The 13,485-nt window shown below is 42.5% G+C and overlaps 1 protein-coding gene across 1 annotated transcript in view; it reads right to left on the bottom strand.

The window, feature by feature from the left end:
* Positions 1-13,485, bottom strand: part of LOC118828900 (maestro heat-like repeat family member 5) — a 97,394-nt gene that overhangs the window by 53,837 nt on the left and 30,072 nt on the right. Inside the window, exons 10-13 of the mRNA XM_036735787.1 lie at positions 5,906-6,028; positions 3,638-3,717; positions 2,890-3,025; positions 1,584-1,679 (exon numbers count right to left, since the gene is read on the bottom strand). Of these exons, the coding sequence (XP_036591682.1) occupies positions 1,584-1,679; positions 2,890-3,025; positions 3,638-3,717; positions 5,906-6,028 (435 nt within the window). The remainder of the gene's footprint in view (positions 1-1,583; positions 1,680-2,889; positions 3,026-3,637; positions 3,718-5,905; positions 6,029-13,485) is intronic.

Below are 13,485 nucleotides of genomic sequence, written 5' to 3'. Positions count from 1 at the left end.
CACCAACCTCTCCCAGTTATTATAGCAACAAACCCAATACTATATTTAATTAAGGGTTAATAAATATAGTCTTAGGTGAATGATAATAGTAACTATGATGAATAAAATTGTAATTTTGATGATGGTAGTGAGAATGATGAAAATGATAGTAATGGTGAATGAAGTCATGGGGGTGGTGATGGTAATGATTGTGACAATAATACTGATAAAGTTGAGGAAAACATAATGATAGTGATCACAACAATGTGTGAGAGTAATAGAAAAAGTGATGCTGATGATGCTGATGAGAATACAGTGATACTGATGGTGGTGATGGGAATACAATGGTAATGATAGTGATTCTGTTGGTGATGGGAATACAATGGCAATGATGGTGATGTTGCTGATGGTGACAGTGAAGAGTTAGGTGACAGTATTGATGTTGATTAGGGGGTGCTATTAATGATGAGAATTACAATGATCATTGATGGCTATTTGTTGATCGTGTTGATGATGGTGATAATTCAGAATTTCCAGTGTACCCTCTTAATGTTAATTTCCTCATTCTTATACCTCCCATATAATTTTCTTAGTCCCCACCATTTTGGTCTTTCTGTAGCATTTGGCCCCCACTCCTTCTGGATATTTTCATCTCATATTGGAACTACGCTATGCCAGCTTCTCTTTCCATCTCCCTGACACCTCCTTCCTTTTTCTTCCTCCTAAAAACAGACTTCCCACAGACCATGGATCTCAGCTCTCTTCTCTATCTCCATTGTTCTTTGGAATCCTCATCCACTATAGATGATAGCTTCAATGATCATCTTTATGTATATGACTACCAAATGTATGTTTGTAACCACGACCTCAGTCCTAAATTCCACACCCATGTTTGATTGGGAGCTAGAAATTTAAATCTCCATTTACTCCTTGGCACATCAAACTCGCCACCAAGTGTGAAACAGAATAAATTCCTTTACTACTTAAACCTGATCTTCTTCCTGACCTTTGGACCTAAGTTAATGTCCAGGTTCTGCCATGTGACTGTGGTCATACAAACTATTTTCCTTATCTGGTCTTCAGTTTCCTTCTCTGAAAATGAGCTATTGAACCAGATGGCATGTAGTAAGGGCCTTTCCAGCATGCACACTTGCATTCTGTGTTTTAGGATCTTTCTAGGCCTGGCATCCTATGTTTTAAAGTTCTCTTAGTTCTTATATTCTATGTTCTAAGGTTCCTATTAGGGCTACCTTTCTATATTCTATATTTTAAGTTCCTTTTGGGTTTTACTAAATATTTTGTGCATTTTATTGTTCCTTTCAGCTCTTACATTTCCTGGTATGTTCTAAGGAACTTTTAAAAAGTTAAAACATCTATTTTTCACTGACTTTACATCTAACCAAATCACAATGGTAATGGAACAAGCTTTGTGTCCTGATCTTCAGTCACATCCTGTTTATTAAGCATTTAATATGTGCCAAGAGCAGACGATACAATGCGTGGTGACTTAAAAGATCAGATACAGTCTCCCACCCTCATGGGTTCAGTGGACGGTATTCCACATACACCTGTTTCCTTCTGCCCCCCACCAAAACCTGGGTTACCCCTAGCAAGTAGTGAAGTTCATCCGCCTTGGGATTCTCTGTGATTAAACTCTGGAGAAGCTCATCTAAGGCGCTCATGGTGTCCATGTAGAGTTTCTAGAAGAGGAGAAACAAAAGTCAAAGGGGTAAGGGAGTCCTGGGCTGTACCAAATGTAGCCGTGATCAGGGTCTCGGTTGGTCAAGGACTAAGGGGTCAGGGTTGACTTGAGCCAAATATAGGCATTCCCCTCTGTTTTGCTGCTTCATGTATTGGCCATATATTTGTACATCACTCTTTCTGGCCTTCACTTAGAGGCCATTTTCAGGATATACAAAGGGGGAAGTTAGAAGAGATCATTGCTAAGATTTCTTTTAGGTCTGATATTGTGTAACTTGTGTTTCGTGTTACAGGGTCAGTGATAGCTTTGTTTTGGAGAACACATACAGAGTCTTTCCCTCTTTCTTAGGGTGTTTTTTTCCAAAAGTGTTTGGATTCTGATGAAGGGAGGTGAAGACAAGCCTTCTAATGCTAGATAGTTGGCCATCTGCCTCTGCTGAAGCATAGAGCCTGGTCTAATAACACGTGAAACTGTTTCAGATAAGAATCATCTTGGGAATCTTTATAGCATTTCTTTTACTCTTTAGAGCAGTTTCAGACTCATTCTTTCATAAATTGTTTCCAAATGTAAATTTATATCCAAGTTTCAACTTCTTTTCTACCTCATCTACTCAAAAGACAAGGCTCAGCAGAACTCTCTGCATGAATTTTATGTAAATTGGGAGGTAGAGTTTGGGGGTCCATAAACGTCTAAGAGAAAAAGACCTTTCCTCTTTCCCTCTTTGCACCAATGTTATTGTCTGGCTGAGCACCCAGTCAGCATCAAGTCAGCCAACGACAGTTCTCATTGGCTCTAATACCAAGAGACATAGCAATGATGAAGGACAATATCTGGGATCTTCTTCTTCTCCATATCCTCCCCCTGATTTAACACAGGAAGGTAGTTCTGGGAAGCAGTCTAAAAATGGCAACAAGGCAATATTGCTGCTTAGCAGTATGTCCTCGCTACCTTGTAAGTATCTGCGGGCAGGTTTCCAGATGGGCCCTGGGTGTATCTCCTAATGGACCAATCTCAAGGTGGCTCAACTGCCAAGACTGATGTGTCTTAAGTTTCCTTTCCCTATATCTTGCCATACCACCTTTTGGTCATCAATGGAGACTTATCCCCAAGGGAAGGGTTGGGAAGAGGGAAGAGTAGATTCAGTATAGATAGAAGACTGTCAACAGAAAGAACACCCCTCAGTAATGGAAGATAGCTGGAGGGATCACCTGTATGTCAGGAGGGTCTGCCAGGAGACAGGTGTGCTTCTCCAGAGCCTCCACCAGTGGCAGTTTAAACACACTTTGGAAGCAAGTGAAGAGGATCTTGGATTTCCTTTTAAAGTCTAATGGTGGCCTCAGTTTGCTGTGAGATAATCAGAAAGACAAAAGAATGTGAGCACAATTTGAGTTACAGTAAAAAAAAATACAAATTTGGACCAAATAGAGGAGAAAAAGACAATGGAATTATCGCCAAGTCTGAGAGCTTTTTTCTCTAGGCTTGAGCACATCAAAAGATGTGTTTTTACCATATTGTCATACCACCATCCATCCAAAGTAGAGTCAGAAAGTGTTGGGGGAACACAAAGATTTCAAGAGGGAGAAAATTCAGTTAAATACTTGGAACACAAAAAAAATCAATCAATAGAGGTTTCTAAAATTATTAGGGAGAATGAGTTATTGGCCTCTCACTTGCACCTCTCAAATGCATCACTCCTCCCCACCTACATGGTGTGTTATTCTTATCCCTGTTGGTATCTTATCACAATACTAGCCTTCTTGTTCCATGAGTCCGGGAACTGTGCCTTTGCTAAACTTTGTACACAGTAGGTTCTTCATAAATGTCTATGGGATATTAATTTGAATTCTCCCCTCTCTCCCGTCCTCCACCTAATTGAGCCCTGGATTTTTCAGTTTGGGGGTCCCTGGCCATAATTATTTCACTGGGAATCATTCTGAGGAGGACTGGATAGCTTACCAAAGTCCTGAAATGGCACACATGACCTGCTGTCGAGTTCTGGTACAGAGAGTGTCCTGGGGCTCCTTCTTCATCAGTACCTGCAAGTCCCCAAATAAAGGATTAGTCATAGGGTTAAGATCTCTAAGTCAGAGAAACTGGTGTGTCCTTCAGTGAGCCAAGTCCTCTCTTAGCCTCAAGCACAGATTTCCTCTCCCACTCCTTCTTCCCACCTCCACCCCACCCAAGGTGGAGACCACCCTCCCTCCTAAAAACCTCCTGAGGGAGTTCTGAACATTCCCTGTCTTTGAGGAGGGTTTTGTCCTGGATAGGTGGGCATGTCTATTCCCCAGTACTGTTCTCCATCCTCGAGGTCTGTCCCTCCCAGTCCTCCTCAAAGTGATCCCTTATGAAACAAATATGCCCAGGGACCACCAAACTGAAAAAGCCAGAGCTCAATTAGGTAGAAGATAGGAGAGAGTGGAGAATTCATATACTACAGACATTTATGAAGTACCTACTATGTGCAAAGTAGCCAATGCACAGTTCCTGGCCTCATGATTGTCAGGAATCAGGATATAAGATCATAGATCCTGGAACAGACCTTCAAGGCCATCTGGTCCAACCTCCCATTTTATAGATGAGGAGATTGAGACATCCTAGGGAAAATTCTTGTTTAGGCATGAGACCCTCTCAAAGGGATTTCATAGAGAAGTTCCAAAGTTTCCCCCTTAGCAGCCTAGCTATTATTGGATCATCACTAGGGGCAAGACACTGTTTCAGCAAAGGAAAGTGGTCCTGGTCTGAGAGTGGTGCTGAATTTGAGATGAGTGATGGGGAAAATGTGTGTATGTATATGTGTGTGTCAGGTCTCAGGCTATTTTGGCTATACCTAGAGGGGTATTAAAATCAGAGAGCAAGAAACAACTGTAAAATGGAATAGGAAGATCTTCCCCATCCATTAATAGGCCTATGTGACCTGCTTTGAGCTCTGGCTCAGCTCACAGTTGTGATGCATCCTGAGTCATAAGGCCCGTTGGGGGAGGGAAGCTTGCTTAGGGGAGGCTTGCTTGTAAGAAGGCTTTCACATCTTTGCTAATTTCTAATTAGGCCCTGAGTCACAAGGGTTGTGATGCCTTCTGGCTCTGAGAAGTGTATATACACTCTGACTTGGTATTTGGCTTTGGAGGTTCGCTTATGAGAAGGATCTTTTGATTCCTTGGTTGCGACTCTGAGTAGCTATATATTCAGAGATCCCCCACTGCGCAGATGTAAAGGCTCTCTTGATCCACTGGTGTATGTAAAGTATATAGCAATATTGCTTTGATTCAGGCAGTTAAGAGCCCTGTCTGTTGGTCTTCATGCTAATTTCTCTGCTTGTATTTTCCCTAACATTCAGGGGGCTGACTTTTCCCCTGAACTAGTGAGTGTAACTAAAGAAGATTGTTGACCCCTTTAAAGTTGCTTTCCTTTAAAAGCAAATCTATGAATCTGTGCTAGCAGGCCATACTGGGTATGCTAGGGTGCTTGCTGTTACAACATCCTCAGAGGGCATCTAGTCAAATATATATATATATATCTGGAAAAGAATCCCTTCTACAGCATTCTTGTTAAGTGGTCAATAAGAAATGCTAGTTGACTGGTTGATTGATTGGGTATCTAGCCTCTGATGAAGGCTTCCAGTGATGGAACGATTACTATCATTGTTAGGATGTTTTCCTTAATATATTAGGACTTCTACTCCAAAGCATTCAGTGGGTTACCAAGAAATGCCTTTTGATTCCATTTGTGCTTCCCATGTTAACTGGACCGTTGAGGTGCAAATTGTAGGACTGGGTGAATTCTGAGTTTGGGAACTATGGTTGTCTAAGTAGGATGTATAGTCATTAGTAGAAAAGTGAAAAGCAAAGTAGTGGGGGTGGCAGCATATATGAGGAGTACTGGTACATGTTCAGAAAGACCAGCTTTTCAATCCTATTGGAAGCTAGCCCCTATGGGAGACACAAACACCACAGGTTAGTGTTAAGGGTGCTAGATTTGGAGTCAGAGAACTTAGGTTCACATTTTGGCTATCCTGCTTAGGCAACGGCTTTGTCATTTGTAAAATGAAGGGGTTGGACTCAATGTGTTCTATAGTCTTTTCTAACTCTAAGTACTATGATCCTTTGACACTGCGCATGTTTGTACAGGCTCAGGGGGCCAATCCCTTTTGTACTCTGGGGAGCCTGTGTCCTAGTTTTCTCAGTCCCATTGCTGATCTTCCCTCTTTCTCTATACCCTTTCACTTACCAGTAGGCTGTCGATGAGCTCGGGCACCTGGATGAACTCATAACTGTGAGCCCCCTCATTCCTGCTGATGGCCCCCACCAGCAGTAGGGTGGCCTCTAGGAAGCTTTGCTTGAGGGTGTCGTCCTGATAACCCCATAGGGAAGGAGACATGGAAAATTAAGTCAGAGAGTGTGTGGGTATGAATAGGTATCCAGTTGTGCCCTCTCAGACCCATGCTTGGTGTGTGTCAGGGAGGCTTGGAGTCCCAGGGACTGTTTTGGCCCAAGGCCATATCTAGTTAGTAGGAAGGTGTCTCAAGACAGACCAATCCTAAGAGGGTAGCCTGGGCCCTCTGTAATAATGTGCATTCTAGTTTGGTTTTCCGGAGATGGGCCTGAATTGACCTTGGGAGAGGCCTTGTCCTCTACTCATCTGCATTACGTTGTTGCATTATGTTCACATAGGAGCTCAAACATAGGCCACTTCCCTCCCTTTTCTCTACCCCCAGCTTCTTTTACTGACACGAAACCCAGGAATGCTTGGACTATTGTGTTCTCTACAATTTGCCAAAATTTGATCTCTCTGTCCCTTGTTAGCAAACATCCTCCTCTCCAGCCAGACTAGTCCACTCAATATCCCCTAATATATACCATCTTCACCACTAGATTGTTCCACTCAAAATCTTCCATCAGCTTCCTTTCCAGCCAAGACTGATTGAGTTATTCTGTCTCTACCATGAACCGTCTTTGGTTCCTGGACTGATTCTGTCATTGTCTCCAGTCCAAGTGTACCACTCACTGGTCCCCAACAATCCTTCCTCTTTTCCAGTCATATTGGTTTTTTCACTGTCCCTGAACATGCTCATTCCTATCAAGACAGATTGGTTTGGTCAATTTATTGTCCCTTCTATGAATCCCCATAGGCAGATAGGTCTATTTATTGTTTCTCAACCTTTACCATACCCATTGGACAGAATGATCCACCCACTGTTCCCCAACATGTAATTTCATCACCAGTCAGATTGTTCCACCCAGTTTTCCCCAACAATCACATAACTCTTCAGCTTGACTGGTCTATTTATTGTCTCCCAAAATACACCCTATTTTATAGCCAGGTGGGTACATTAATGGTAGCCCCTTACCTCTTCTCTCACCAAAGAATCACACTCACTGTCCCCCAACAGTATGTCTTCCTGTCTAGTCAGACTTGTCTAGTCTCTGTATTGCAACCATGCATCCTTCTACTCATCCAATCAAAAACTATATATTCAGTGCAAAATCTGTGCCAAGACTAGGAGCACAAAGAAAGGTAAAAACAATGTTTATCTTCTCTCTCCCCTGCAAAAATCTCACATTCTAATTGGACAGACGTCATGAAAATAAGTGGGAACACATAAGATAAATACAGAACAGATGAAGGAATCTCTAAGGGGAAGACACTAGTAGCTGGGATGGGGGATGGGGACTAGGAAAGGACAGACTGATTCAGTTACTCATTAACTCCCTATATGCATTCTATTCTCTATCCTGACTTGTCCATTGTTCTAGGGGCCCCTTTTTTAGAACCCTTAACTCCTAAATCATCTCATAGCTGCAAGATACTCCTAAATATGAAGTATTGGACAAAAGCCCCAAGTGAGTGTTAATGGTTCCGCCACCTACCATATACGGCACTGATATGCTTTAAAGTCTGGAGGTTAGCTCCAGAAAATCGAAATTAAGTAAAAAAATTCAGACCAATAATGCATTTAAAGGTGATACTGTTTGTTTGCCATTCGCTTAACTTGCATTATCCCCCGAGCTTTGAGAAGTTTCTTATCCAAACTTCCAAGGAGCTCTAGTTGTACAGACTATGTCCATTTGTGCTAAACCTTGAGTTCGTGGACTCTGGGAAATTTATAGATGAGAAGTGTTACAGATCTCAACCAATACCCCCAAAGCAGGTCCAGTATATTTACAAAGTTAGCTAAGGGGTGAATAAGACCTTCCCACATTTCTTTTCTCCCACCTTCCCTTTTTCACTTAATTCTAATTCTCAAAGATCCCAAAGGATAGATTTGAGAGCAGAAGCAACAGATAATACCTTGTTTCCACACCAATCATTGCCTTAGAATCCCTGGGAAGCAATAAAACTGGTGAAACATCACCAGCCCTCATCAGAGAAGAGACTTATTGCAGGGAAATATGGGAAGCCCTTTCTTGCTACTGATTCTCACTAACTGATCTGAGGATATTGACACTGTGTGACACAGATAGTTGATATGAGATTTGATTTACAGCCTTGCAGTGAGATACAAACTTCCCAGAAATGCCTAGGAAAATTGTAGTACCTTGTATCAAAGGCCTTTGTGGTCTCAGCTGGCTTTAAAAAATAGCTTTAAATAAATCTCATGAGGATATCTAAGTTTTGTTCCAGGGCAGTCTTTCATGGTTTTTGTGTGCTGGCAAATGGATGATCTAGATAACCATCCATTTAGAAGGCATTTGCTATTAAGTGGTGAGGGAAAGGCAAGAGAGATTGATTATCTCTTCAAAATCCAAAAGTAAGTCCTCTGGACCTACAACATCGAATCATTTGTTCCTTTATGTGAACCTTCCTCTCTAGACAAATCGGCCCATTCACCACCTGTCCCCTACAGGCACCTCTCCTCTCTAGCCACACTATTCTATTCACTTATTCCTTAAATACGCCCTCTTATTCAACATGTTCCATTCACTCTCCCCGAATATCCAAAGCCTCCTTATCCAATCAGACTAGTCCATCCGTTGTGTCCCAACATGTATCTTTTGTTTAAGCCAGACTGGGCTGTTCATTGTCCCCCAATAGTTCACTGTCCTATCTAGACAGCACAAGGCACTAATGTTGCCTAACTCTCAGTAGTTCTTTCCAGCCAGACTGGCTTATCCTGCAACAAATAGGCTCCTTTTTAGCCAAACTGGTCTGTTTACTCTCTCCAAATAGGCATCCCTCCTAGAGCTAAGCTGGTCCACTCAATTTCCCACCAAATTCACCCTCTCCATTCAAACATATCCACTCATTGTCCCCCAGATTTGATATTCTTCTCTTGCCAGACACATGCACTTATCGTTTTCCAAGATGCACCCTCCTCTTCAGACAATGCTCCTACTGTTACCCCACATGCCCTTTCCTCAGCCTAATTGTCCTACTCACTGTCTTCCTGAAGTAAATGCTGCTCTTCAGTCAGACTGGTCCACTCTTTGTTTCCTAACACATATCTTTCTTTCTCTTTCCCTTAACAACACACATCTCCTGTTACAATGGTCTGTTCACTGTCGCTAATACACACTATCTTTCCAATGGACTAATATACTCACTCACTGTCCCTTGAATGAATCTTCCTTTACAACTTGACTCACTATTTGTCCTGGACATGTACCCTTTTCCTGAATGATTCTCTCCCTCTCCCTCCAAATGTGTCCACCTTTCCAGTAAGGCATGTCTACTCACTGTTGTCTAACATGTAACCCCAATCCTTCCCCTGCCCTCAGCCCGACTTGACTGGTCTCCACTTAAGTCTACTAGTTAGCACCTGACTCCGATTACCTTAGTCCACTTACTGTGCTCCCGATGTACATCTTCCTATGTAGCCAAACTGACCTATTAACTGTTGCCAAATAAAGACATTGCAGCTAGACCAGCCTCCCAACTTGAATCCTCCTTTAAAGACAACTTGGTTTAGTCATCTCCTTCCAAAATACCTTATTGCTTCAATCTGGGATAATTCACTTATTCACAGTCAACATTTATCCTTCTCCTTATGATTGGTATACTCATTGGTCCCAACATGCAATCATGTCTTCTACAATCATGCTAGTTCCATTCAGTTTCCCATTACACATCCATCTCTCCAGCCAAACTGCTGCACCCCCTATCTCCACACAATGTACCCATTTCTCCAGGCAGCCTGGTTGACTCACTGTTCACAAAAATGCATCCTCTTCTCCAGCTAAACTGGTTCATTCACTGTCCCCAACAAGGTAGCCCCCTCTCCATCTAGAATGCTATGCTCACTGTCCACCAACGTATGCCCTCCTTTCTAGCCAAAGCAGTTCTTTTATCATCTCTTAATATTTTATTTTTTTGGAGGGGGTAGGCAGGGCAATTGGGGTTAAGTGACTTGCCCAAGGTCACATAGCTAGTAAGTGTGTAAAGTGTCTGAGGCCGGATTTGCACTCAGGTCCTCCTGACTCCAGGGCTGGCGCTCTACCCACTGTGCCACCTAGCTGCCCCTCTTTCATCATCTCTTAGCACAAACATTTTTCTTTGGCCAGAGGGCTTTTGCTCACTGTATCCTAACATCATCTTCCTCTCTAGTCAGCATGACCAACCAACCCTCCCACAATATACATTCTGTTCTCTCCAGAATAGTCCATCAAATGTAGCCCTCTCATCTTCAGATAAAATGATCCATTCTCACACCCCTCTTTCTTTATCAAGGCTAGTCTAATCGTTTCTCTAACATGCATCCTCTCTAGCTAGAAAGTCCCCTCACTGCTTCTTGACAATTCAATCTCCCCTCCAGCTAGATGGGTCCACTTACTGTTTCTGACATGTACATTCCTTTCTAGCCCGAGATCCACTTGTTGTTCCATGCTTAGTCTTCCCTAGGACTTAATGTTCTGACAGGCTTGACCACTCGCTATCTACCAAAGGGCAACCCCCTCTTCTGGGTCCATTTGCTGGTCCACTTCTTATAAAACATGTATCTTTTTCAGATGGCTAACACCCCTCATGAACTGTCCCATAATCACATACTAATCGGCAGCCAGAATGGTCTATCCACTGTCTCCCAACATGTACCCCTTGAGTATCTAGGCAGACTGGTCCACTCACTGTCTTTTACAGACCCAACGCTCCAGCCCGAGGGGCTCCTTTTCACATCCCTCCAACATATACAATCTTCTCTCTGATCAAACTGATCTACTCAAGTTTGCCTAAATGAATCTACATTCCCATCTGGAAGAGTCCCCCATTGTCTGTAGTCTGACATGGTCCCCCAATTTACATTCTTCTCTCCTCTCAAACTGTGTAACTCATTCACTATCCTAGACATGCTTCCTTATCGCCTCCAGACCAGTCGACTCACGCTTCAGTATTTTTTCCTGCTCTGTAGACAGGCTCATCCACTTGCTTACTGTCTCTGAATGTGGCCTCTTCAGTGGCAACAATATACCATTCCATTACTAATTTGTACATATACCTGTATATCCACAGGTTTTCTTCACAGCTAAACTGATGTACTTACAGTTTCAAGCACACTGCCTTTTTCCAGCCAGACTGATCACCTCATTTACCTTCCCTGAATGCATACTCTTCTCTGCTGAGACTGGGATAGTCACTCAATGTCTTCCAACGTGTACCCTCTATGCATAGTAGCTTATACACAGACTATCCCCAGACAGGTTTGTCATCTTACTGTCCAGAAATATGAACCCTCTTTTTCAACTGAATTGGTCCCCTCATGGCCACCCAAACATACACTATCGTTTCCAACCCGACTTGTCAACTCAGACTCCCTCTCAAGCACATCTCCTCCTTTCTATTCAGATTGGACCATTTGCTTTACCCAAGCCACACATCTTCCTCTCCAGGCACACTCTGACCCCAACACGCATTTTCCTCTCTCCAAGGTGCTTATTATCCCTTATATGTGTTCACCTCTCCAACCACATTGGTTCACTTGCTATCCCTGACAGGAACACACTTCTCTAGCCAGATTCCTCTACTTACCATACCCCCAAATTCACCCTCTGCCTTTCCAGCCATACTGGACCACTGACAGTCCTCTAACATCACATTTTATACAGACAGCCTGCTTCTTTCACACACCATCCCTGGCATGCTTCCTCCTCTTAAAATGAAATGAAACTTCACCGCCCTTAGTCTGCTCATTCTGCTTCAATTGCCAGGCTAGTCAACCCCACTGTGCTCTAGAATGGTCCCCCAGCACCACACCTCCTCTCAAATGTACACTTCTTTATCTGGAGCCTAAATGGCCTTGGTTCGAATCTTGCTCCTGATATTTATTGTTTGACATTGGGCAAGACCACTTAACTTCTCTCAGCCTCAGTTTTGTCATCTGTAAAATGGGCATCATGACATCTATTGTGTTTGCCTCTTAGGATTGTTGTGAGGCTTAAATAAGTTCATGTATGGAAAACAATTGGTAAATCTTACATATTACTGTATAAATGTCAGTTCTTATCAGCATTATTATTATTGAACAATATCATGGTGTAGTGGATAGAAGGCTGGCCTTAGAATCCAGAAGAATTAAATGGTTCTAACTGTGCCTCAGACCTGGCTGTATGACTCAGTGCTTCAAGTGAGCCTCTAAGACAAAGTTCTGCAGATATATCTGCATTGTTAGTGAGAGTTTACTTATGAGAATTCCCTAGAAATCACAGGTCTAGACAAAAATAGATTTATTATTATAACATTATTATTATTCGCCATGTCACATATTCTCCTTTTACCCAGTGTTTCCCAGTTCACACTCTTCTATCTAGCTGTGCCAGGTCACTTACCATTCCCCTCAAAGGCAACTTCCTCAGCAGCCAGATTAATCCATTCCCTTGTCAATTCATTGTCCCACAAAGCACAGACCCTCCTTTGTCCCTCAATAAGTATCTTCCTTTCCAGTCATACTCCTCCACTCACTGTCCTGTTAAGCATTCTTCTCTAGGCAGAGTGTTTCATCCATCCATCCATCCATCCATCCATCCATCCATCCACTCATCCACCCATTCATTCATTCATTCATTCATTCATTCATTCATTCAATAAGAACTTCTGAAACACCTACTATGTGTTCTATGTGTGCTAAGCACTGGGAATACAAAGAAAAACACAAAATATAGTCCCTACTCTCAAGGAGCTCACAGTCCAATGAGGGAGACAACATGCAAGCAGCTATATACAGTATAAATTGGAGATAATCAAGTGGAGGTAATAGTGAGGAAAGGCTTTTTCTGGAAGATGGGACTATTCATTTTCTCTGATTTGAACTTCCTCCAATCAGATATTGGCTCACTCATATTGCCTGGCGTATACTCTCCTCTATAGCTAGACTGCCCCCCTCCCCCTCAATGCACTTTCCCCTCTAGCTAGACTGAGCGATTCTTCCTCCTTCCCCAACATGCATCTTAAGCCAAAATGGTCTCTCTCCCATTTTTCTCCAGACAGTCTGGTTCATTCTCTGTCCCTGATATGATCTTTTCATTGATGAAAACAAATTTATGGAATTAGAAAGGAGTTCAGAGGGTATCTTACTTAATCTCTTGCTCCTCTGAACAGCATTACTAATAAGGATAATAGTCTTAGAGCTAGGAAAGACCTTAGAAGTCCTGTAATCCAACCTTCTCATTTTCCCAATAAGGAAATTGAGTCACCAAGTGGTTAAGTGCCCTACCAAAATTTTCCAATGTCCTTATTTTCCACATTGAGAACTTGAAGCCAAAAGAGATGAAGTGACTTATTCAAAGTCACGCAGGTTGAAAATAACTGAATTGGGATTTGAAATCTGGTTTTCTAAATCCAATGTTCTTTCTACTCCACCATGTTGCCTCTTCAAAGGGGTC

This window comes from Trichosurus vulpecula, chromosome 1, assembly GCF_011100635.1.
Source record: "Trichosurus vulpecula isolate mTriVul1 chromosome 1, mTriVul1.pri, whole genome shotgun sequence".
NCBI classification, from domain to species: domain Eukaryota; kingdom Metazoa; phylum Chordata; class Mammalia; order Diprotodontia; family Phalangeridae; genus Trichosurus; species Trichosurus vulpecula.
This window is presented reverse-complemented; position numbering and strand designations above follow the sequence as displayed.